The sequence below is a fragment of the Eleginops maclovinus genome, chromosome 11, assembly GCF_036324505.1.
Source record: "Eleginops maclovinus isolate JMC-PN-2008 ecotype Puerto Natales chromosome 11, JC_Emac_rtc_rv5, whole genome shotgun sequence".
Classification (NCBI taxonomy): Eukaryota; Metazoa; Chordata; class Actinopteri; order Perciformes; family Eleginopidae; genus Eleginops; species Eleginops maclovinus.
Window position 1 is genome coordinate 21,943,023 of NC_086359.1, and position 23,782 is coordinate 21,966,804.

Genomic DNA, 23,782 nt, shown 5'->3' on the forward strand with positions numbered 1-23,782 from the left:
TTTTTCAGATTTGTTCGACCAACATCCAACCCTATATCATCTTTTTTGATAGTCTTTTTTTTTTTTACATTTTGGCAAACTCCACTATGAATGTTTTCCTGATATCACTGAGTCAGCAACAGTACGTCAATAAAGAGAATATTCTGTGGGTGATGAGCTGCGCAAAGGAAGGAGACAATATCAAAGTGACACACTAGGAAAACTATTGTTTATTGGTTTGTTTTTTAAAAAAAGCTTACACTCATTGAGTACAGCAGATAAAATCTCCAAAAGACATTTTGAAACCTTTGGAGTACAGAGTGTCAGAATTTTTTTGTCAGATTTTTCTTTACAACTCTACATTTGAGTCAAGTTCATAGTGGCATTTTATAAATTATGTAAAAACCTGATTAACACAAAACCACAAAAGGACTTTAGGGACATCAAAAAAGAAAAGAAAAGAAGAAATAACATGATGTGAATTTCATGTTATCCTCTTTATTATTGTACACAATATACAAACTGGTCCTTTGTATCATTTTCCTCACTCACATCTACTGTCTAACTCGGATTAAAAGTTGGAGATAAATAAATATGAATATCTAAATATCTCGAAAGGATATGAGGTCAGTGAGTATGGAAAGCGTGGTAACTCCGTTAAAACGAGCAAAAAGCAAAGCCTGACAACGTACAAAAAAATACAAATATTTCAAGAATGAGATTATTGAATTCATGACCCAGAGATCTTTTCAACAGTAGCCACGTTTCTACTTAGCAAAAACACATTGTGATTAGAGCAGCACACTGCGCCCGTACTGAAGAATACAAACAGAAATCCTTTCAGATGGTTCACTTTATACTGAAATGGAAACATAATGAGGTGCTCTGTGAGTTGAGATAACTACTGCTAACAACACTGTGGAGTTTACAGCAAAACAACACGGGTAGAAATGAGAGTACGAGTTAACAAGAGCACGGGGGGTGGGGGGGCGGGGGGGTGTTGCAGATGCCTCGCAGATAAAAACAGCTTCTCCAGTTCTGCTGGGGATCAGAGAGAGACAAACGTGAAACACTGACCGCCGCAGAGGCGTGGCATTGAGAGCTGTGTACAAACGGTGGGCGTCTTACCTCCAGGGATCAGTGCACATTATCTGTGCTTGTCAGAGGATTTATGAGTATGATCGTTAAGGGAAATAAATCCAAAGAATGAAAGGTGTGTTTGATGGTAAAAAAAAAAAAAAATGCACCAGTCGAGACCTTATGCATTCAGGCTGCTTCTTTTTCACCCTCTAACTGTGATAATAAGGGGGTGAGGGTGAAAAAAGTACATTTTCCATTTCAGGAAATGAGAATACAATTTAAAGTGTAAGTGTATGCTATAAACACGGTAACAACAGTCTTAGGGACGTAGTTGCTTTTGTTTCACACCAGCTCTGCATGCATCAGGACAAAGCTCAAACTAAGAAAATGTAATGGGTACAGGCAAGTCCTCTCTGCAGGCTTCTCGATGCTACACAGCATGTGCTGCCATCTCAAACACTGAGAGGGCCTTTAGTGTCCCATTTAGTTGCTGTACTTAACACAAGTTCAATCCAAATGTTTACATGGTGTTCAAAACAAGCTGCTATACACATCATGAGCACAAATGTTGCCGTGAGAGAAACAGGAAACCCAAACTGTTCATAGGAAGTACAAAAAATACAATTTAAAAAACGCCCTTTAATTTTCAAAATATTCACACAGCACAAATAACCCCAAATAGTGAGTTATGTGGCAGTATATGTTTAAGGATATTGCTTTTTCTCTTCTTTCCCGCTGCTGTCCCTCTTCTCCTTCTTTTCAGATTTCTCCTTATCGTGCCTGGACTCCTAAACAACACCACAAAGAAGGAGGAATTGAAAACAGAAGTAATGGAAATAAAGCTGCATATATTATTATCTACATGTATTATTCAAGCAACTGAGAACGACCCTTGGAGGACCAATGCAGCTGTTTAATGCACAATTGCATTTACCTAAGGCAGGTTATAAGTAGAGAGTAGGGACAACAGTGCATGTCAAAATGTCAAGTACTTCACACACAGATCAGCCCAGTTTACCTTTTTGCCTCCGGAGGACGTCCGCTCAGGTTTCAAAGAGTCCGTCTTCTCTTTGCTGGAAGATTTGGATCTTTTAGTCTTCTCTTTTTCAGCTGAAAGCGGGGAGTCGCAGGAAGGACTCTCACTCTTGCTGTTTTTAGAGGAATCTGGGAAGAGAAGATCGAGTTAGTTTCTTTTAAACTATAGTTGCTGGGCAAATAGATACTTCAGATTTGTCCAAAATAAACATACTTGTTCCATTCTCGTCCTTTCTGCGTTTGGACTCTAGGCTCGGCTCTTGTTCATTGACAGTATGGTCCTGAAAGAGAAACAGCACGACATACGACATTAATGAGAAATCCTGACCATAGGATGCATTAAACCTATACTCGCTATCCATTCTGAACATGGCTTTAGAAGATTAGGAGCAAAAAAAATAAAAAGGAGGAAAAACGTCCAAAGGCTTTCCCAAACTGTTTAACATGGTGTTTTAAGTACTGACTCTTTTCCTTTCTTTGCGCTCCTTCTCTTCCTTCTTCTCTTTGGACCGGCCCTGTGTGCTGTCTGACTCTTTCTTCTCCGTCTCCCTCTCTCTGCTCTTGGACCGGGTTACTGAGTTGTAGTTGGCGTGGTGCTGCGAAGGCAATTATATATGAACAGAACGAGACAAACAAAAAGGTTTTACGTTGTGTAAATATCAATACAAAGTGATGAATCAACTCACAACAAAAAAATGTAACAATCCAAGTTGAAATATGTTTTTCCACAGTTGTCAATAATGCATCATACTATATATATATTTTTAAAAATGTAGTTATCGCAATTCTAACACGTATATTAACATGTAATAAATGATATTATAAACACACTACTTGTTACACACACACTAAGAGAGAACTCTCCCTGTGGGCTGATCTACAAACAGATGATAATGAAAGACAATGCTGATGAGGGATAAAATGAAGTTCTAATAAGGACTGTGCTCGTGGCCCATGCAGTTCAGTGACCGTGATGATAAGCATTCAGAGAAAGATGGGGTACTTTTGTCATGTTTTAAGATTTAAAGTTTAAAATGTCCAGAAATACACCGTGACTTCATAATTCGCACAGATCAACTGAAACTGTGTGGTTAAAAACCCAACTGTCTCTACTAAATATTAGTAAATATAACCCCTATTACGCTCAAGTTGATACAACATTGTGACAAACCTGAAGAAACCCAACACTGTTTTGTGTTTTTTAAGTTCAATTTGGCTTAAATGAACTGGAAAATTTAATCTTGAACCTTCAACATAAGCTATTCAATAAAAAGATCGTGTGTAATATTAAAAGGGGGTAGTTGATTTGGTTTTTATAACCAAAAGGATATTGACATGCGGCTCAATCCATACGGTGCTTTTTTAAAAGAGTGAGGATACAAAAAGAGTGAGAGATGCAGAACATCACAGACATTCTAAATGAGTTATTTCTGGCCAGCAGCACAAAACAATATTTAGAAAATGCAGAGTCGGTGCCAACCTTGGATGTGGAGTCCTTGGGTTCGTTGCTATTGTCCTGTGGGGATGAATGGAGATGACAGATGAGCTGTGGGGGGGTGGGGGGGTTTTGGAAGGAGGTTGTCAGACAGCAGTAGAGAGTTGGAAGAAGGGGGGTGGGGGGGTTGGCCGGACCAACAGCATACTTCTCCCTTGATCTCTGACCTTCAAGGACTAAGGCTTTGACAAGGTTATTACATAAAGGAGAGTGCATGAGCTCAACATCTGGAATGTGAATATTAAAATAGAAAACCCTGAGCATGTATGAGATTACTGCTAGCCAAAGAACTATAGACAGGTCTGCCATTCAGACATCAGAGAGAAGACTACAGCGGCTATTCAATACAACTAAAGTGCCAGTGCTATTATTAGTGTGTGTGTGTGCCTGTGTGTAAGATCACTTAATTCTTATGTGCGTGGCTGCATCCCTACATAGGTAGCTGTTTCTATCACTTACAGTTCTGGAATGGATAAGACACAGGGCCTATTTCTCTGGTGGAAGGGTACAATAAAGACCTATCATCACAAGCTCCCAGCGGATTGGGCAACACTCCAGACGCTTTAGGCTTCGCCCGCTCTTTCCCTCACTCACTCTCTCTATCTGAAGGGGCAGGCTTACTTTCAGCTGCATTTTTGGCTCATTCAAAACGGCAACATTCATTTTCTCAGTTGATCTCAGCAGCTGGTGGCTTGCCAGGAGGTAGTGCGACTGTTGATGCTGATGGCTGGAGGCTGGGGGGTCAGCGTTGTAGGGGCCGGCACCTCTGACTGGGGGGGCATCGTGCGACGTGAAGCGGCAGCATGCAGGCCGTTTTAACAAACGGACAGACGGGGGGCCGACGATCAGCAGACTGCTGGACACCTTTTGACTCTGCGCTGGACCCGGGACTTCGGCGGGGAAAGTGAAATACTTTACATCTCTTTAACCAGGATATCTTCTCAGCTCGCAAAAACGGGGGGGAAAATCTTGGGCACCATTTCAAGTAGTAGAACTCTGCTTCCGATGTAAAAACACAACGAAAAAAAGGCAGCCACTGGAGAGGGCGTAAAAGCTCTTGATTTGGCAAGCCATTTTACTTCAGGATATTATTCTCAAAAAGCAAAAAAAAAAAAAAAAAGAAATCCACAAGGTATATAGAAACGCGTAGAAAACTTCTTTCTTCCCAAGGCACACTGACTGCTTTCATTAATATAAAAATAGATAAATATTTCAATATGAAAATACTCTATATACACAATATTCTCTTGGCTAAGTCTTTGAGGGGTTTTTTCTCCCGATTCTGCAAAATATTATGCTGATGTCCATGGAATGCTTTCCAAATCCCATGGATTTGGTATGGGGTTTCCAGATGCGATGCCTGCATGTACGACAACTCTCCTCGGTGATCTTCGGGGGCTGCTGGAATGTGCAACGGCAGGGAACGCTCCGGCAGATAGAGAAGAAATGGCACAGCCTTCCTCAAGCCATACTAACCTTAACAGACGAGGAGTGGGACGGAGAAGAGTGACTGTCGAGCTTTCGTCTTTTGTGATCTAGAAAGACAAAAACAAATGTTTTTTATTGGGGCTGAAATGTGAGAGATGGCAGAGCATCAGACTCTACAGCTCCAGAAAAAATTAACAGTCCACCCCAAATGTTTCTCAAATCTTTATCTCTACATGTATGGCAGCCATTCCAGTGTCTGTTGAATTCCAACACAGAGAAATGTTGTCAGTAGTTTATAGAATACAATAAACATAAAATCCTATAACTTAAAGACATACCTATAAATAACAAAACCAGAGAAATTGATAATGCTGAAGTGGTCTCTTAATTTATTCCGCGGCTGTATATTTAACACAACAGAAAACGATGGCGCCCAAAGCTTTCATAAAGCTTTGCATGTGGACTGACAGCCAGCGAGGATCCTTACCCCTCTCAGATTCGGCTGACTCCGATTTGGGAACCGGTGACTTGATGGACCCGGTCACAGCGCTCCTGTCTCCTTTCTCCTTGCTCTTGGACTCCTTGATGGCGTCGCGCTCCCTGGATGGCTCCACTGGCTCCCCGTTGCCGGCTTTGGCCTTGTCATCTTTGCTGCTCTTCTCCTCGGCCTTTGCTTTCTCCCTGTCTGCCTTGGGGGTCTTTTCCTTACCCTCACGTGCCGCTCGCTCCTCCTTCCCTGGCCTCTCGTCTCTCAGCTTCTCCCGACGGCTCTCCGCCTTTGTCTCAGGAGTGCCGCCTGCTGTCTTTTCCTTTTTCTCCTTTTTCTCCTTGCCGCTCTTGTCTTTGTCGTCCCGTTCTTTGACAGCTTTGGTGCTGCAAAGGGGAACATTCATAATTTTGAAAGGTTGCACACAAGACTCTGCTGATCCTAATATAGTATTATAAACAGCAAAGCAAGAGGGGTAGTCGACAGGCCATACTTTAGGTTTTGATGCTATTTTATTTTGTATTTGTGATTAAGTGTGAAAGCAGCTCTTGGGACAGCTACCTGTTGAGAGCACCGTTCCCGTTGCTGGTGGTCACTTTGGCTGCTGCACTGTTGGCTTTATTCACTGGCTTTGTTGTGCCCTGAGCTTTATCCTTGCCCCGTTCTGCACAGAATCAAACCAATAACTGTATGAGCACACAAGCTATGGATTTTACATGCATGATTATTAGGAATTGTAGCACAAGTGTTTACATTTTATGGATTTCAAACAATTATTTTACGTGGAAATATTCTTGCAGATAAACAACAAAATACACTTTTTAAACGCGACATCAGAGCTTCAGTACCATATTGTATCTGGTCCCTTATTGGTGAATAAAATCAATTGCTATGTCCAGCATTCCAAACAGTGTCACCGTGTTTCGGATCACTCACCACCGTCCTCTGACATCCCCTCATCTGTCTTGCTCGTCCCGGTGGCGGGCTTGCCTGTGCTGCCGGGGCCGTTCTGTTGACTGGCGGGGGTGGCACTGCGCGCCGGCTGCTCCTTGTGGTGAAACTCGTTCTCAGGGACCATGTGCACCTTCTGGCTTTTCAAGCGACCTGAATAACTGCAAGATGCATAAAGGATTTGAACAACGCACGCACTATAGTTGTCACATAACTATCTTTTGACAGAGAATCATGAAAATTCAGCCAAGCATATTAACCCAGGCAATGTGGTATTGTAGTAAAGCAAAGCATTGATAACCCATAGGTAGTGATTTGCATCTATGTCAGTAAAGATCTCAGAATCTCAAGTTCTACCAATTTCAGATCAAAAAATCAGATATGTGCACTACTCTTTTTCTGGACGCCCCTAACTTCCCACATTCTCGTTTCATTACCAAACACAATAAAAGCCAAGTGATTGCTCGGCAGAGAGCTGAACAGCACGCAACGCTGTGTTACCCCATTGCTAAGGCATAGAGGTCTGGCCTCTTGTCCTTCTCCTCGAGGCAGATCTTGTGGACTCGGCACTCCAGTGCTTGCCCCAGGTTCAGGACTTTGGGGTAGCAGGGCAGGATCTTGGTGAGCACGATGAGAATGTTCCGGATGTGGGTGTAGTCTCCCGTCTCCAGGCAGTGAACGGAGGCCTGGATGGAGTGGATAAAGAGGGTGTGATTAAACATAAAAACACATCTTTAGCTTAAACTGCCAATATCTAGAAGGAAAAAAAGATATTTAAAAAGGGAGCTCACTTTAGTCAGCATGTAGTGCCATTTGTGCACCACATGCCTGAAGTTCTCATAATCCAGTTGGTCTGCTTTGTTCCCGCCGTCAAAACCTGTAGCTCTGAAGATGGTCAGGAAGCCAGGGTAGTTTACACACTCCTATGGCCACACAACAACAAGAAACAAGTTAATCCCCGACTCTCCATTAAGCACCAAATGCCTACAGTAGAGACGCATCTATCTCTAGATGAATCAGCGATCAGTAAAGCTGTTCAGCATGAATGAAGACATAAAGCTTGTAATTTCAAAACAAGCCCTCGAGTGACTTTAAAAACAGGGTTTGATAACTAAATAACAGAAGAGAATGTAAGCCATTTAGTAGTCAATAAACTAGTAGTCAAGCAGTAAAAAGGTATACGCATGTCAGACTTTCCAAATATCGGAACCAGCCAGGAAAATTGCAAAAGAAAAGCAGGCAGGTGACAGGTGTAGAGAACAGGAAGAGATGCACACCTTCTCATAGATAGCACGGTCGCTGTGCCAACGGGTCACCGTCTCCAGCATGCAGCACAGGAAGCGTCCGTAGCGGTGAGACTCATTCTCCGTACAGCTGGCCACAGTGTAAATGATGGCGGAGAACACCTGCGGGGGGACAACGCAGTGTGTAAGCTTAAAAAAATAAAATTATTTACATACAGAAAAAGCCACAAAGTATAAATATATTTTGCCAGATGGTTTGTCAAAGATTTTATAATCAATTTTCTAGAGCACTTCTTTGGGAGTCTGTCTGAATTTTACAGAAATATTCTAATAAACCAGCCGTTATTTAAAAAAGAAAGCAGCACTTGAGGGATGTTGAACCATTACGTTCTGAGTATCAGATTATTGACACTTTCATTTTTTCTTAAGTGCTGATTTAACCCATTTGTACCGGATGCTGCGCAGCGCAACATTCCATCTACCGCCGGCTGCTGCGTAGCGCAGCTTTGAAGCTCCTGCGGCTGCTGCGTAGCGCAGCTTTGAAGCTCCTGCCGGCTGCAGCGTAGCGCAACATTGTTGATTTGTCGTCATTTTCATGAGGCATGCAGCATATGCACTGTCATTGGTTCAAATACACATGAGGTGGGTCTTGTTGGGTTTTTTAAACCACGTGACCACCCAAATGTCGTGTGGTTGGCCGACAATCACGTCAATCAATCAGACATTCACGTGCGTTTGTTTAACTTTTTTAAAAGGCAAAAATGGCTACGATCGACGAATACTTTGACAGCGACGGCAGCGATTTGGAATGGGGAGAGAATGAGGAATTTGAGAGGGGGGTGGAAGTAGAAGTTTTTGTACCTGATGATCCTTTTGTAGAGGACTTTCCCACCCCTCCCCACTCCTTTCCCACCTCTCTCTCATACCAAGGTGCCTTGGTCTGTGTGTTGGCATGTTTTAAAATGTTATTTGTGATTTTATCATATAAATACTTTCCCTACCAATCTGATTTTGAGATTTTTTATTAAAATCTGTTGGTATGTTATTGCTAAGGGAGCATCTTTTAATACAACCTGTGAGTCTTACCTTTTAAATGCAATTTATTTCATGTTTCTATGTGCTACAGAGGCTTAGATATTAAGGTTTTCATAGACGTTGCCAATTCTTAGTATTTTTTCAGAAAACCCTCAGGAGATAAGGACATTTCAATCTATTATACATAGGGTTTTAGAGCCGTTTTTTGCAGGCGTTTTAGGAGTAAATGGGTTAATGGGTATTTCTTGTACTTCTGTTCCACTTACTGAGCCAAATTACAGCCCTCTCAATCCTCTTTTTAATCACATACTTAACGTCTCTTTTCCTCTTTACAATATTACTGTGTAGCTTTAGGAAGACTGCTTTGAAAATAAATCGTAGTTGCATTCGTTTTCATCAGATAAGCACGTAATATGTGCACGTCTTACCCGGTCGTAGCACAGGAGGGTGCAGAAGTTGGGGGTCTTCTGCTGGTGGACCAGCTCCACGAAGCGGGCGCAGTATACAGCGTCGATGGAGGAGAAGATGCAGCGCGGGAACAGGCAGAGCTGCAGGAACTTTGTGATGGTCTCGTTCTTTGTGGATTCTGTCAGTAAGAATGTAAAGTCGTCTTAATAACAGAGATAGAGGGGTTATTTACATACAGTCACTGTTTCACCCCCTATATCGACACTTCGATCATGGCAATGACACGGCCAGCCCTGCCTGATGTCCCTTCACTACATCAACAGTCCGATTGTGTCTGGACTGTCACTGAACTTCTCTTGAACATGTGTTGTTAAATATATGGACATCGTTCACAACCACATATTATTGCTTTCGTGTTTTTAGACTAGCCATTGGTTTTATCCTTCTGGAAGCTAAAGCAATACTTCCCCCACAAAATGACCATTTTTACATTACATCATTACTCACCCTTTGTTACCTTGAATTCTTGAAAACTTTGTTTTTCTTGCATGCCTCCAAGGTGAATGATGAGTACAAAAACGGAGAAAATTCTTGATGAATTGAAAAACTATATCAGAACATCCGTTTACAGACAAAATGTATGTGTTCAGTAAGTAGTGAGCAAATCTCTACCAATTGAAGGTAACATGAGTAATCGATAAACACATTGTCATTTTGTGGGTGAAGTATTCTTTTATTTTTCTTTATAGGGAGGAACCGAACCTGCACGTTGTAACTATGGCTGAATGTGTGTTTGGGTGTATAAATGCACTTAAAACATTAAATCATACTCTTCTTGGAGGACCGTCTTCTTCACAGTGCTGTGGAAGACGGTACATCTGCAGAGTAAGATGCATCAATAGTGTCATTGGCACCAAAACCAGAATACTTACTGGCCAACAACCAGTTGTCTTTCTCCAGCTTGAGGCGGTGCAGAACCCTTTGGACGTGCTCCAGCTGCTTCTTCTCCTCCTCCTGCAGTTTCTCCTGCAGGGCAGTGCAGCGTTCCTTCTCCTTCTTTTTCTTATTCATGGGCTACGTTAGGATGAAAGAATATTCACACCGTAAATACACTGACAGCAACATATAAATATTGGAATAGTTTACATTTGGTATACAATCACTTATCTTGCACTCCTTTGCATCAAATGATTTTTGTTGCAGATTGGAAACAGCTGTACTCACTATCTCGGGGTTTTCCTCGATGGCCTTAATCTGGACCTTGAGCTTGTTGACCTCGCGGTCGTAGGCAGAGTGTGGCACGGCCAGGTCGTACATGGTGAGAGACCAGAAGGTGGCGTAAAACTGAGGGCGGAGGTCATCCCAGACCCTGGCTGGATGGAGTGACATTACGGCCTCATGCACCGGAGTCATCACCTGTTCACACGCTGCCACGTATTTGTGGACCTTCTGCTGCTGCCGGTTACCCTTCTCTGCTTTCTTCAGCTCGTCGTACTTGGACTGTGTGACGAGAGCTTAAAGTTAGGGCTCAGTTTTCCCCAAGTCAATAGGCTTGTTTTTGTGTGGATTTGAAATATCAGATTTGTTTAATATTAATAAAATCATTTGATATAAAATGGCACGAAGGGTTAAGTGATGCCTTTAAGTACTGGCAATTTTCCAAAACATGTCCGACGTTCAATCTCCCTCATTTTAAAACTGCGTCATTCGTTTTCTTTGAGTCTCTAACACATACTCAAAAATGTTTAGTCCACTTTTAATGTTTTGCTCTACAAAGGATTTGCACCTTGAGGAACCTGTGACCCCAGTGATTCACTGTAACACTACACTGTAGGAATGTTTGACATTACACCTTGGAATAGGGATTAGCCTTAAGGGAGTTGAAGAGTCAAAGTCAAAACGGAAGCTCCACAATCACAATCTGACCAACATGTATACCTGATCATTGTCTGGATTATTAAGAATAAAATCTCCCACAATATCAGAAACATGACACAATGCACCCCCGGGCTCCTCACTCACCAGAATCTGATGGGCGTACATTGGTCGAGACAGGAAGAAGGCAGCGTCATGTGGAGTGTGGAACTGGTTACAAAGGATGTCAATGGAGGGAACCCGCTTGATGTAGTCCTCTGTGCTCAGGTTGGAGGCCAGAAAGCCACCAAACTGCACCAACGTGTCATGACACTGCAGGAATACAAAAAATAAAATCAGGAGAGAAAGAGGATTTTCTGATAGGAGGTGGGTGTTTAACGTTAAGAGGAAGGCATTAATATATTGAGAGAAGGTTGCATACCTGGTCATAGAGGTGGCCAACAAGTTTAAGATGTTTCTCTCCCCCCTCTAAGAAAACCACACCATTTCGCTGCTGGGCCATGAGTAAACACAGAGGCAGGGCTAACTCGTGGTCCAGCAGCGCATCCTTCAGACGCTGGGACGACTTCTTAGTGTTCCTGATCTGACCAAAGTAGCCACCCTGTTGGCAGATAATGAAAATGTATACAAGGCATACTGATGTTGCTCAGGAGACTGCATCAATTTATGATAACTGTGGTCTACGTACCTCAGCTTTGAGTTGCTCCCCACCGGTCATGGCCTCCAACTGCTCTGAGGTCATCTCGTCTGTGATCTCGATGCCAGCCATTTTCTGCACAACCTCTTTCAGAATCAACAGGTCAAAACTGCAGAAAGACGAGGGATTCCAGCAACAGTCAGATATGGGGTTTCTAAAAAACAAACTTGGCCTCAATGCAACCCAGTCCTGTGACTTGTTGTTCGGCGCTCCTTACCTCTTCCCTGCTTTCAGCTGATTGGTGACATACTGAAGAAGGCCAGCCAACTCGATCGGGTATTTTCTGAACACGGCTCCACACAGACATGCCAGGCCTGGGTTAAAAAGATAATACAGGCGTATGATAAATTCTCTCATGTTGCATAATAAATGATGTGACTACTGGACGCCAAGTGTGAAGCCACTAACTCTGAAGCCACGAGGAGATGGTGGTGTCGTCATGTTTCATCTTCTCCTTCTCGGGATTAGCCAGGGCCTCGATGATGCAATCTGAAGGAAGAGTCAAGTAAAACCAGATAGGAAAAGGAAAGACCTTTACGCTCACACCCCCTACCTCCACACACAAACATATAGAGTAGGATACAGGCCAAGACATCGTAGTTCAGGGATGTGAGGTATTTCAAGGAGTCCACCACTGGTACGATGAGGTTGTCGTACCATTGGATCTGAGACAGCATCTGATGACAGGACAGAGGAAAGGAAAACACATCAATAACTACAGGGGAAATATGTTACAACAGACACTATCCCAGGCGACACACATCTGCTCATTCTTTCCGTCATTATGCATCCACAGATCAGGGAAGAGAATTTATGGAGAGCTGTGTGTGGAATTACTGTGCAAGTTGGCTGAGATGCAGGTAAAAAGATCGACCAAAACTAAATTGTAAATCCACGCAGCTCTGCATATGCCAAGATTCTTTATATAAAACAACGTGTGAATCTTCAACATTGCAATCATTTACCGCTTCTACAAACACAGTAAAGTGCGACATTAATAGACACTTATTAAGAATAATATTAAGGTCATTTATTTGGCTTCATGAAGCTTGATATACAACCAGAAAAATACATTTACGGAGCAATCATGGTACTACATGCTGTTAAACACTGATTATTTGTATCTGACTAAATCTGTCTTTGTATTCTGTTGATTCAGAAGTCACAGAAAATAAACTTACATAATCAAAGAGGATGGTGGGATTGCTATGGCTCAGCTTTCCAATCTGCCTTCCAGATTGTTTCACATTCTCTTTGGTCAAACGCCTGGGGAGAAAAAAAAACAAGTTAAGAAACAGGAGATTAAAAAGGAGACGATGCAAAAAGCACTGTTAGCAGAGACTGTCACTTCTGTGAGCTTCACAGCGATGTTATTGTTGTCAGTTATGGATAAAAGCACCGTCACTGATTTTTCCAAAGGCAAAAATGTGTTAGAACAAATTCATCAGCACAGAAACAAAGTATTGCAAGTTAAAAAAATTGTCTGTGTGTTGTTTGACTTAACTGTTATTTTGTATATTTCTTAGCTTGAGAGAAATGGTGAAAAATACATGAAGACACGTCTTTACTATTTAAACCAATTGAGTGAATTTGTATTTAATTACATTATATAAGAATAACAACATGATATAAATAGTTTTGCTATTTGCTGTTGTCATACAAGTGTGGTTAATAACAATCAAATCTGTTTAACGAGCTTTAGTCATTTTGAAGAAGAAAAAAAAATTGTCTGCAAGAAGGATGATCTGGCTGCCCCACAGAAGGACAAGAAAGAAACAACTAAGAAGAAATGGCCTGATGATACTGAATTTCTGCTGATAGTGTTGTTTTGAGAGCGGAATTTATTGTTCAGAAATGTGTCACTATGCCGCATTAATCGCCCGACTTGGATTGGATAGGAAAGGCTGCCCATAAATTAAAGGTTTACTTTCTCTTTTCCAAGTAAAGCACCGGTCTGCTGAACAGACCAGGACAGCTGGGGTAACGAATAGCTACACATTTTAAACAACCAGACACAAAATGGAAAGCACACAGCCTATGGGGCACACGTACTGACCCCGTGTTTGGATTGGTGACAAAGCACAAGTCAACCGAAGCTACAGGAAGACAGATGATGGATCAATAATAGTACACTGGAATCTGAAAAAACGACTTACTTCATGATGTATTTGGCCCTTTCCACAGTCTGAGCTTTGACTTTGACCAACAGTGGATGGCTGGTGTACGTCTCATTCTTCCACTGTCCATATAACCGGTACCTGAGCAAAGATAGAGGAAGCACAACAGACAAAAGGTCTGGCTTTAAAGCATTCAGCAACACAGGCAAGCAGAACAGGACACTTGGCAGGACAATAAATCCACAAAATTTCTTCAAGGCAGCTGGCATAGATGTTTCCACCTCATTTGCAGTCTGTGTAATAAAAAACTGCTCAACTGAAATGTGAAAACACATCAAGTAATTTGCTGTGTGTCATATTTGAAGAAAGCAATTTGAAGGAATAAAAAAGCCTTGAGATGCATTCAAATTCAGCACAAAGAGCAAACCACTGGATGATACACAGTCACTGCCAGAGGATAAATTAACTGCACTACGTGTCCAGCTTCACTTGATATTAAACACTTCCTTTGACAGCATTGACATGGACTTGTATAATCTACAAAGTGCTGCTGTAATTAGTACCTTTTCATGTTGTTAGCCAGGACAAAATTACACAGAAGACTAAAAGTAAGCTTAACCTTTCGGAGCGTGAACTGTCATTGCTCATCAGTAATGTACTAAGGTATTTAGACCAAAATAATAATAATTCTAACATTATGTAAGAGCATGAGGATGGTCTGCTCAACAACAGACACATTTTAAACTATAAAGCACGGTTTGATGAGCTCAGTGGGATTGTGTGCCCTACTCTTTCCTTGCCAGCTAGTAAACAGCATCCTGGAGCAGTGCCTGAGGGTTTACTATCCGACAGCTTAATTAAACAGAGCCACACGCAGAGTGAGTGTGCGTGGGCGTGCGTGCGTGTGTATATCTCACCTGTGCTGGTAGGGAAAGAGTTTGAAGAGGCCCCACACTTCCTCAGACATGCAAGCATTACACTCCATCAGAGAGAGAGAAGGGAGTAGCACCTGGTCTGCAATGCTCAAGAAACAACTCAGCAGAGTTTCCTACAAAGGGCAAACCATCACCATTAATTGGGTCCTTACAGTCAAAATGACAAGCTGTCACATCCATGTGTGCAGATATTATAATGCGTATCTACAGAGTTTTGGTTTTCTACCTACCATTTTGTCTCGGGCATCAGGTCTGTTTTCACTTTGGTACTGAGGAAGAAAACCACATAGAATATGAGTTTCTGAAAAACGAGGTGTAGTCTTGAGAGCAGATATAATATAGAAGATAAGAATAGCATTGTTGTGGTGACACTGATGTACCTCTTTCATGAAGGCCTTGCCTAGACGCACAATCTTGGCAAAGAGGATAGCGTCGTGTGAGAGGTGCGGGCCCAGGTAGCACATCATGCTGAATATGTCCCTGCGCAGGTCCTCAAAGCTTTCTGCAGGCCGAGGGGCCCGCTTGTTCCTCAGTGGCTGAATTACACGGCCCCTTGCTCCTTTAGGGAGGCCCGCCCTACGAAGAACACACCGGTTTGTCAGAGCCTGCATTTCTTTTTGGTAGCTTTCTTATTTGCATTCATATAGTGGCTTGGTACAAGTTTAAGATGACAGCTCCAGCTAGTGACAAGAGGTAAGTGTGCATGCTTTCTGGTCAGACTACACAGAAGATGAAATATGAAAAGAAAAGTCAGTACCTCCTGTAAAGAGGGTCCACAGTCAGGTGCACAAGCTGGCAGAGTGCCAGCGCGATGGCTTTGTGAGATGTAGCGTAGAAGGGCGGCATCTGGTCCATAATACTCTGGGCGTGGTGCCAGTCTCCAATCCTGAGTAGCGCCTCAAGCAGACCAAGCTTCTGGTTATCAGGAGGCTGTGAGCACAGAAAAGAGCAGCAACTGAGTGCCTAGTTTCTAATGTCAAGGATTATGCAGTCACAGCAGAGCTCTAAACATCCATCCATTCCTCCAGAACAAGCTTGTATTTTTACACATGCTTTGATACCTTGTCATTCTTCTCCTCCTCCTTTTCCTTCTCCTTGTCTTTGTCTTCACTTTTCTCCGAGGGCAACACCACCATGACCAGCTTGCGGGCAATCTGTTTTGCCTCAGTGATATCCCGTTTGTGTTCTTCTACGATGGTGGCATCTACTGGCATAAGCTGGAATGACAAGTGAGGCAACGAAAGAGCCAATATTTCACTAAAAGAACAAATGATTCTTCAGTTCTACATCTAAACTTGGTTTTTATATTTAATTTATGTGAAAAGTATCTGCTCCTCTTTCTTACATGTACATAGATATCTTCCAGCTCTATCAGGTTATGGTGAAGCAGAGCAGCAGCAATGTGATAAAGTGACTTTGGGGTTTCCTCATTGGGCTCCTGAAGAAAGACACAAAAAAGATCATTATTACCTTCAGAAAGCTAATAGAAGTTGAAAAAGGAATGGAATTATGCAATGATTATTATAGTTTGGCATTGTTTGGAAAGCCAAAAACAGACGACAAAATAACTATGAGGAATGTTATGCTACTGACAACATTCTGGCTCCCAGTACATTTATTTACTCATTCTTGTAATTCTTACCTGGTAAAATTTGAACTTGAAGCCCAGGATGTGGCAAAGGGTGAGTGGCTCACACATGTAGGACTTGATGAGAGACAGGAAGAACTCATCTTGGTCAGATCGACTCTCGTACACCTCTAGGATTATGTCCAGGACACGATTAGGGTCCAAGTTGAAACATCCTGCAGAAAAAAAACAGATCCATCAGAAAACAGTATTTGCATAAGAAAGGAAACACTTCTTAAGATTGAGTCAGATGAGCCTTCAACAACAACAGGTTATTCTTTTGCCCGCATATATATACAGTGGGGCAAAAAAGTATTTAGTCAGCCACCAATTGTGCAAGTTCTCCCATTTAAAAAGATGAGAGGCCTGTAATTTTCATCATAGGTATACCTCAACTATGAGAGACAGAATGGGGGAAACAATCCAGGAAATCACATTGTCTGATTTTTAATGAATTAATTGGTAAATTCCTCGGTAAAATAAGTATTTGGTCACCTACAAACAAGCAAGATTTCTGGCTCTCACAGACCTGTAACTTCTTCTTTAAGAGGCTGCTCTGTCCTCCACTCGTTACCTGTATTAATGGCACCTTTTTGAACTCGTTATCAGTATAAAAGACACCTGTCCACAACCTCAAACAGTCATACTCCAAACTCCACTATGGCCAAGACCAAAGAGCTGTCAAAGGAGACCAGAGACAAAAGTGTAGACCTGCACCAGGCTGGGAAAACTGAATCTGCAATAGGTAAGCAGCTTGGTGTGAAGAAATCAACTGTGGGAGCAATTATTAGAGAATAGAAGACATACAAGACCACTGCTAATCTCCCTCCATCTGGGGCTCCACGCAAGATCTCACCCCGTGGGGTCAAAATGATCACAAGAACGGTGAGCAAAAATGCCAGAACCACACGGGGGGACCTAGTGAATGACCTGCAGAGAGCTGGGACCAAAGTAACAGAGGCTACCATCAGTAACACACTACGCCGCCAGGGACTTAAATCCTGCAGTTCCAGACGTGTCCCCCTGCTTAAGCCAGTACATGTCCAGGCCCGTCTGAAGTTTGCTAGAGGGCATTTGGATGATCCAGAAGAGGATTGGGAGAATGTCATATGGTCAGATGAAACCAAAATAGAACTTTTTGGTTAAAACTCAACTCGTCGTGTTTGGAGGAGAAAGAATGCAGAGTTGCATCCAAAGAACACCATACCTACTGTGAAGCATGGGGGTGGAAACATCATGCTTTGGGGCTGTTTTTCTGCAAAGGGACCAGGACGACTGATCCGTGTAAAGGAAAGAATGAATGGGGCCATGTATCGTGAGATTTTGAGTGAAAACCTCCTTCCATCAGCAAGGGCACTGAAGATGAAGCGTGGCTGGGTCTTTCAGCATGACCATGATCCCAAACACACCGCCAGGGCAACGAAGGAGTGGCTTCGTAAGAAGCATTTCAAGGTCCTGGAGTGGCCTAGCCAGTCTCCAGATCTCAACCCCATAGAAAATCTTTGGAGGGAGTTGAAAGTCCGTGTTGCCCAGCGACAGCCCCAAAACATCACTGCTTTAGAGGAGATCTGCATGGAGGAATGGGCCAAAATACCAGCAACAGTGTGTGAAACCTTGTGAAGACTTACAGAAAACCTTTGACCTCTGTCATTGCCAACAAAGGGTATATAACAAAGTATTGAGATGAACTTTTGTTATTGACCAAATACTTATTTTCCACAATCATTTGAAATAAATTCTTTAAAAATCAGACAATGTGATTTCTGGATTTCTTTTTCTCATTTTGTCTCTCCTAGTTGAGGTATACCTATGATAAAAATGACAGGCCTCTCATCTTTTTAAATGGGAGAACTTGGGACTTGACTTGGACTTGACTGCTAAGACTTGGGACTGACTTGTGACTTGCCAAACAGTAACTTGGTCCCATTTCTGCTATCAACCGTGATTTTAATATCTTCCCGTTAACCAAGTCACTGTTTGGCAAGTCACAAGTCAGTCCCAAGTCTTAGCAGTCAAGTCCCAAGTAAAGACAGAAACGGGCAAGTGGAGTCCAAGTCCGAGTCACATCAAAGCCAAGTCCAAGTCCCGATCTTTTTCAAGTCCTGAACAAGTCATCATGTACTCTTCATTTAATATTGCAATTATTAGACTATCGATCATAATTTGAACATATCAATCTAATCTACAGTCTAATTTTATAAATACAGATTGAAATATGTTCAATGTTTCTGTATTGAAATCTTTTACGATATACACATGCGCTTAAGACCTTCAAAGTATCTTAGAGAAGAAGTGAGAGTGAATATTGGGTTTGAATTGTTTTAGCACAGAAGGCACCAATGTGACCATAAAGTTAGTAAAGCGCCTTGACCAGTGAGGCATATGAGCTGAGTGGATGTCTGAAAGCAGTGCTTGAGCATGTTACAGTACGTAAACATTTTCCTTTAATTACAATGAGACTTAATATTTCAATAAACAATGTTTAATCTGCATTACAAAACTAGCAGAGAGAAAAATAGGGGCAGTTATTTTACGGTTCACATCGGGAAAATGAAAAGTGAACCATTTTTTTCTCAGGTGTTGCCTCCAAAATGTAAAATGTATATGTAATGTGTGTGTGAGTGTGAGTGAGTGAGTGAGTGAGTGAGAGAGAGAGAGAGAGAGAGACTTCCCTTCCGTGGCACAATTGCATCTTTTCCGTAGGTGAAATCCGGGAAAATCGTGAATATTAATGTATCACAATTTATCTTATCTGTTGTTGTCAATTTCCCAAAACCCCGAAAGCACATTAAACAAGATGGGTAAAGACAAAGTAGAATCACATTTAATAAAGTCGACCTGAAAGAGACAGATACCTATGAGGGACTTGATGCTCTCCAGGACAAGGTGGCTAGTGATGCTGCCCGAGAGGTCTTGGCCGAGCTCGGTGATTAGTTTAGCATAGCCCTCGTTCTCCTCCCGTAGCAAGTTAAACTTCTGTTGCTTGTAACTGATGAGAGAATAAATACATGTTTAATAAAAACAAGGAAAAGCACATTTTGGATTTACGTATGTCTGCATCTGTACTCAACGATGCACTGTACTTACAAAAGTTTAGTCTTGATTTTAACAATCTTCTGGTTGAATTGATGAGCCTGCTTTATAAGTCCCAGAGTTTCAAGGGTGTCCGGATCCAGCCTCTCTTTCAAGATGACCTCCGGAACAAAAAACTGAAATAAAAAGATATCAAGTTGTTTATTTATTTGTTTTAGTTGTCATTTCATCAGGCAGTCTCAAAACATGCCTGGGTAAATCTGATCGCAATCCATACAGACAGTGTTATGATCTTCATTCTCAATACCAATTACACCATCACCCATTAAGTGTAACAATTAAGAGAAATGCATAATAATACAAGCCCTCGTATTTTGATCATACAAATATTTTTTCAGGCAGTCTAGTATTCTAGTCCAGTGTCATTTATATGAAAACATTTGATGTTATTCTTACCACACATGCTCCCACAAGTGACGTGTAATGTTCACGTTTGATTTTTTCTTCCAGTGCACTAGTCTCTAAATCTGTGAAGAATATAAGTAAGAAAAACACTAAGACGAGTCTGACAAGTTTGCCAAACATTCAAAGCAATGTAACTATTCATACTATATTACACTTCAGTGTAATGCAGTTCTTCAGAATAATGCCATTTTTTCTTTTTTAAACCTGGATTTACCGAGTATGCTGAACACATCTGCTAAAATTGATGGCATGTCATCTCGGAGTTCCTGGAAAAAAAACAAACAATTAAATACAATTTTACACACACACACACACACAAGGATGTAGAAATACTGAACCTATGCCAGATAAAAAAGGGAATACAACTTCTGTACAGGGAATAATCAAGATGGAATAAAAGCAAGTTATGAACACGGAAGAAAAGCTGTGTCTCCTCAGATAAACAGCGTAGATACTTCTGTGTATGACATTGTTTTAACCCTGAAACAAAAAAGCACATGTACCATCATCTCCCCAAGGACACTGGTGACAAGATCCAACTTCAGGTTCCCCTGTACAACCTGCCAGCAGAGCTCGTATAAGGCGGCCTGCATGCCTGCGGGGGAAACACACCAGACAGTTCATCTTAAACTGAATTGACAGAACTGACAGGAAAACGCTCTTTGATATCAAATCAAAGTTTCTCCATCCATCTTTTCAAGTCAAGCCAAACATGTTGAATGTCACTGAAGTATTGTCCTTTATCAGAAAGCCACTAGGGAACAGATTTGCATTGCAAGGAATAGGTTTCATAACAACTGCTTTGTAAAAGGGTTAGGGCATTACGAACACTTATTCAAAGCATCCCAGTTTGCATTAACACTTCAGTGTATAGTTGTGCAACAACAAAGATGTGTTGTCATTCAAAAATGACAAATCTACAAGGCACAGCTTGACTGTAGTTACATAATATAATGAGTTGTGTTCATTTATAGATTACAGATCTTTTTGCATCATTAGATCCATACATATCTACTTTTATCACAGCCTTTCCCATCATATACATTCCAACCTTACAATTACAAAGGTTATATTTCAACTTTTGTGATACATATTTGACGTTTACCTTTAGTACATTTGTTGAATTTATTGGTTTTCCGAATCAGAGTACCACTGTTTCCATGAATGTGTTTGTGTCTTTACAACAGGGAAGTTGAGATACATTGAAAGGCTAACTAAAATCAAGTGTGTAACAGAATTGAGGTCATACTCAACTTACTTTTAATCTCACGTCCATGATCTGTTTTCTCTGTTAGGTCTTTGCAGAGTTGTACACTAGGAAATAAGAAAGACAAAATTCTGATCAGTTAGATAACAGAAACATGACAATCCATAGCAAAATAAATTGTACTTCATTTGTGTAAGATATAAACCCATACCTAACTCGGGGCTCTCGTTGTTGTCAGCTCTAATAGCCTCAAAGAACTAGCAAAGAAGGCAACTAATCAGATATGATGTGCCGCCTCAATGGCTTCCATGAAAAAACAAATGCTGCTAGAGAACTATTATATATGTTATGCCCCATCAGAAACTGACAGATGTGTGTCAGGATCCTGAGGTCAAACATATTGTGGTTCATATGCAATGTGAAGTCATTTTCCCCTCTTTAGGTAAAAAGGTACAGTAGACATTGACTCTAGTAATCCCATTGATTCACTAGCGCTAACGATTAATATCACTATACTATATCTTTTATCAGCACATGGACATTGGCCTTTCACTGACCTCCCGCAATAGTGGTGGTACAGCAAAGTGATAGGAAGTCTGTAGGACCCTTTGCGGACAAGGGACCTTTGAACATGAACCTCCAGCTTGAAGATTTAAAACAGTGGTGCTCAAACAGACACACACTTAGACAAATGATTTAGTTGCATAACATATATTGCGCACGTTTTGTGGCTACTTGATTACTTTACAGGTTCATCTCAGCTCTGCCCAGCAGCTGAGAATTTGTGCCAGGGAGAATATTATACATTGTCTGAATACTTGTTTTGGTTTTTCCTCACAAATAGATTCTTTTTTGCAACCATCTGAATAAAGTGTCAAAATGAATTGCAACATACAAAACTGTTAGATACACGATTACACATTGAGCAATTTGAGTTGGTGCATCCCACTGCAGGCCCTACTTTAACGTGCAAGGCCTACGACTTATAGTAGGGTGCACTGTGCATAGCGCCTTTACATTATGGGTAAGCTCAAGAAAATTAGAGAAAGTCTTTCGGGTGAGAATTTCCTTTATAACAGAATAATATAGCGACACGACCATTTTCTCACAAGTTTTGATTGCCTGATGTTGTCGGGGCGAGCATCCATGATGCTGCCTTAGGATGGTTTACCCGCTGTGCCCATAAAGTTAAGGTTGGCTGATGGTTAGCACAAGGTGCATAACTTTATATCGAAATTTGAGTTAGCTCAAGTCATACCATGGTCAATTAGTGAGCTAACTGATGGGGTACACAAGTATCTAGATTCAAGTCAACGTTAGCTGACATGGTTAAGTGTAAGAAAATATGTAAGTCCTTCTCAACAGAAGTCTTTCAAAGAAAACATGAAATGGCCAATGTATTTGTCATGCTGCCATGCATAGGCAATTGCAATATCCAACAGGACATCAAACGCCGTTGCTAATGTTTTAGTTAACGCTAGCAATCTGCTATAGCGGTTATGCCAAGCACAGTTGTTTCCCTCCACTTGACTGCTATTACATTTACTGTTACTGTTCACAACGCTGGCTATAAAGTGTTTATCCGCCACCTATTCTACGCTGTATGTCGGGAAATAACGCCAATTAACTACATGACCGTTGGCATCAAATCCAATGCAATTACAAATATGGAATCTATCGATGCAGTTGGGGAGCGTGCTACATTGATGCTAACTAGCTTAGCTTTGGTAGCCAGTGTTTACAAATCTAGAGCGTAAGCTAGCAAAATTGCTAGCATTCAGTTAACTTTAGCTAGTTAAATTGCAAGATAATGGTATACACTGTCTAATAGCGACTATTCCGAATATTCGATTATTTTTCAAATAGCGACGTTGATATACTTTAGCAAGCCACTTGAAATGTTTTTTAGCTTGCTAACGTTACCGCTTCTGTTAGCCCTAGCGACCACACTTAGACGATTGGCCTCAAACTGCAATGCTAACTACGCATTTTTATTAGTTGGTTTATATCAGTCAGCTGCTACTAACCCACCGTAACCCCTGGCACTGTGTTGAAGTTGAGCTATACTCACAACTCGTGTTTTCCTGATTTTTCCCAGTTTTTGATCCATTCACCAGGGAGGATAAGTGTCGCCATCTTCCATACACACAGCCCGGATGTCTAATTCATCTCATGGCACACACAGGGTCAAATGTGGTGGTTAGCTGCTAGCTCAGTGTTGCATGGTGGGACACTGAGGTTTGTCTGAGGGCTTTGTTAGTACTGAACTCTGTGTTCCATGAGTGTAGGGCTCCGTTTAGACGAAATTCTTTCAAACGGTCATTTTAACGGGATAAATCATTAGACTAAACTTTAATAACGGAACAGGAAACTAGGTGGGGGGGGGGGGGGTGCACTACGATTAACAAATCATAGTGCACCCATGGTTTCCAAAATGTTCGACACACTTATTTCATCTAAAAAGCCAATCAATGTTTAATTTATTAATATAGTTGTTATAGATGATAGACATGTGTTAAACATGGCTAAATGTTGTTAATTCAAATTTTTTGGGACAGACGAAGTATAAGGAAGAGTATTTGTTTTTATCTTTCAACCTTTCATTCTTATGAACTGCAATTTGGAGGTATGAACTAGAATATCACAGATGAAGTTCATGTTAGATAAGAAATAAAAACAAATTG

General features: G+C 41.4%; 1 protein-coding gene across 3 annotated transcripts; it reads right to left on the bottom strand.

The window, feature by feature from the left end:
* Positions 1 to 186: 186 nt before the first annotated feature.
* On the bottom strand, positions 187 to 23,421 carry thoc2 (THO complex 2). 3 transcript variants are annotated; one of them, XM_063895109.1, is made up of 39 exons: positions 23,170 to 23,421; positions 21,150 to 21,205; positions 20,395 to 20,486; positions 20,106 to 20,157; positions 19,883 to 19,953; positions 19,481 to 19,602; positions 19,249 to 19,382; positions 16,409 to 16,569; positions 16,112 to 16,204; positions 15,828 to 15,983; positions 15,524 to 15,696; positions 15,147 to 15,342; positions 14,997 to 15,035; positions 14,749 to 14,879; positions 13,871 to 13,972; positions 12,896 to 12,980; positions 12,298 to 12,391; positions 12,123 to 12,203; positions 11,932 to 12,028; positions 11,706 to 11,823; positions 11,439 to 11,618; positions 11,165 to 11,329; positions 10,367 to 10,642; positions 10,075 to 10,216; positions 9,163 to 9,320; positions 7,733 to 7,861; positions 7,247 to 7,378; positions 6,957 to 7,141; positions 6,441 to 6,616; positions 6,066 to 6,168; positions 5,505 to 5,890; positions 5,066 to 5,124; positions 3,575 to 3,640; positions 2,559 to 2,690; positions 2,309 to 2,375; positions 2,078 to 2,223; positions 1,774 to 1,847; positions 1,108 to 1,154; positions 187 to 1,017 (listed from the first exon to the last, which is right to left on the bottom strand). In XM_063895109.1, the coding sequence occupies exons 1-38, from the start codon at positions 23,232 to 23,234 to the stop codon at positions 1,127 to 1,129; spliced, it is 4,722 nt and encodes a 1,573-aa protein (XP_063751179.1). In that variant the 5' UTR covers positions 23,235 to 23,421; the 3' UTR covers positions 187 to 1,017; positions 1,108 to 1,126. The 3 variants fall into 3 exon arrangements, with proteins under 3 accessions (XP_063751179.1, XP_063751180.1, XP_063751181.1); XM_063895110.1 differs by having other exon boundaries at positions 187 to 1,020; XM_063895111.1 differs by having other exon boundaries at positions 3,575 to 3,610; positions 23,170 to 23,419.
* Positions 23,422 to 23,782: the final 361 nt, after the last annotated feature.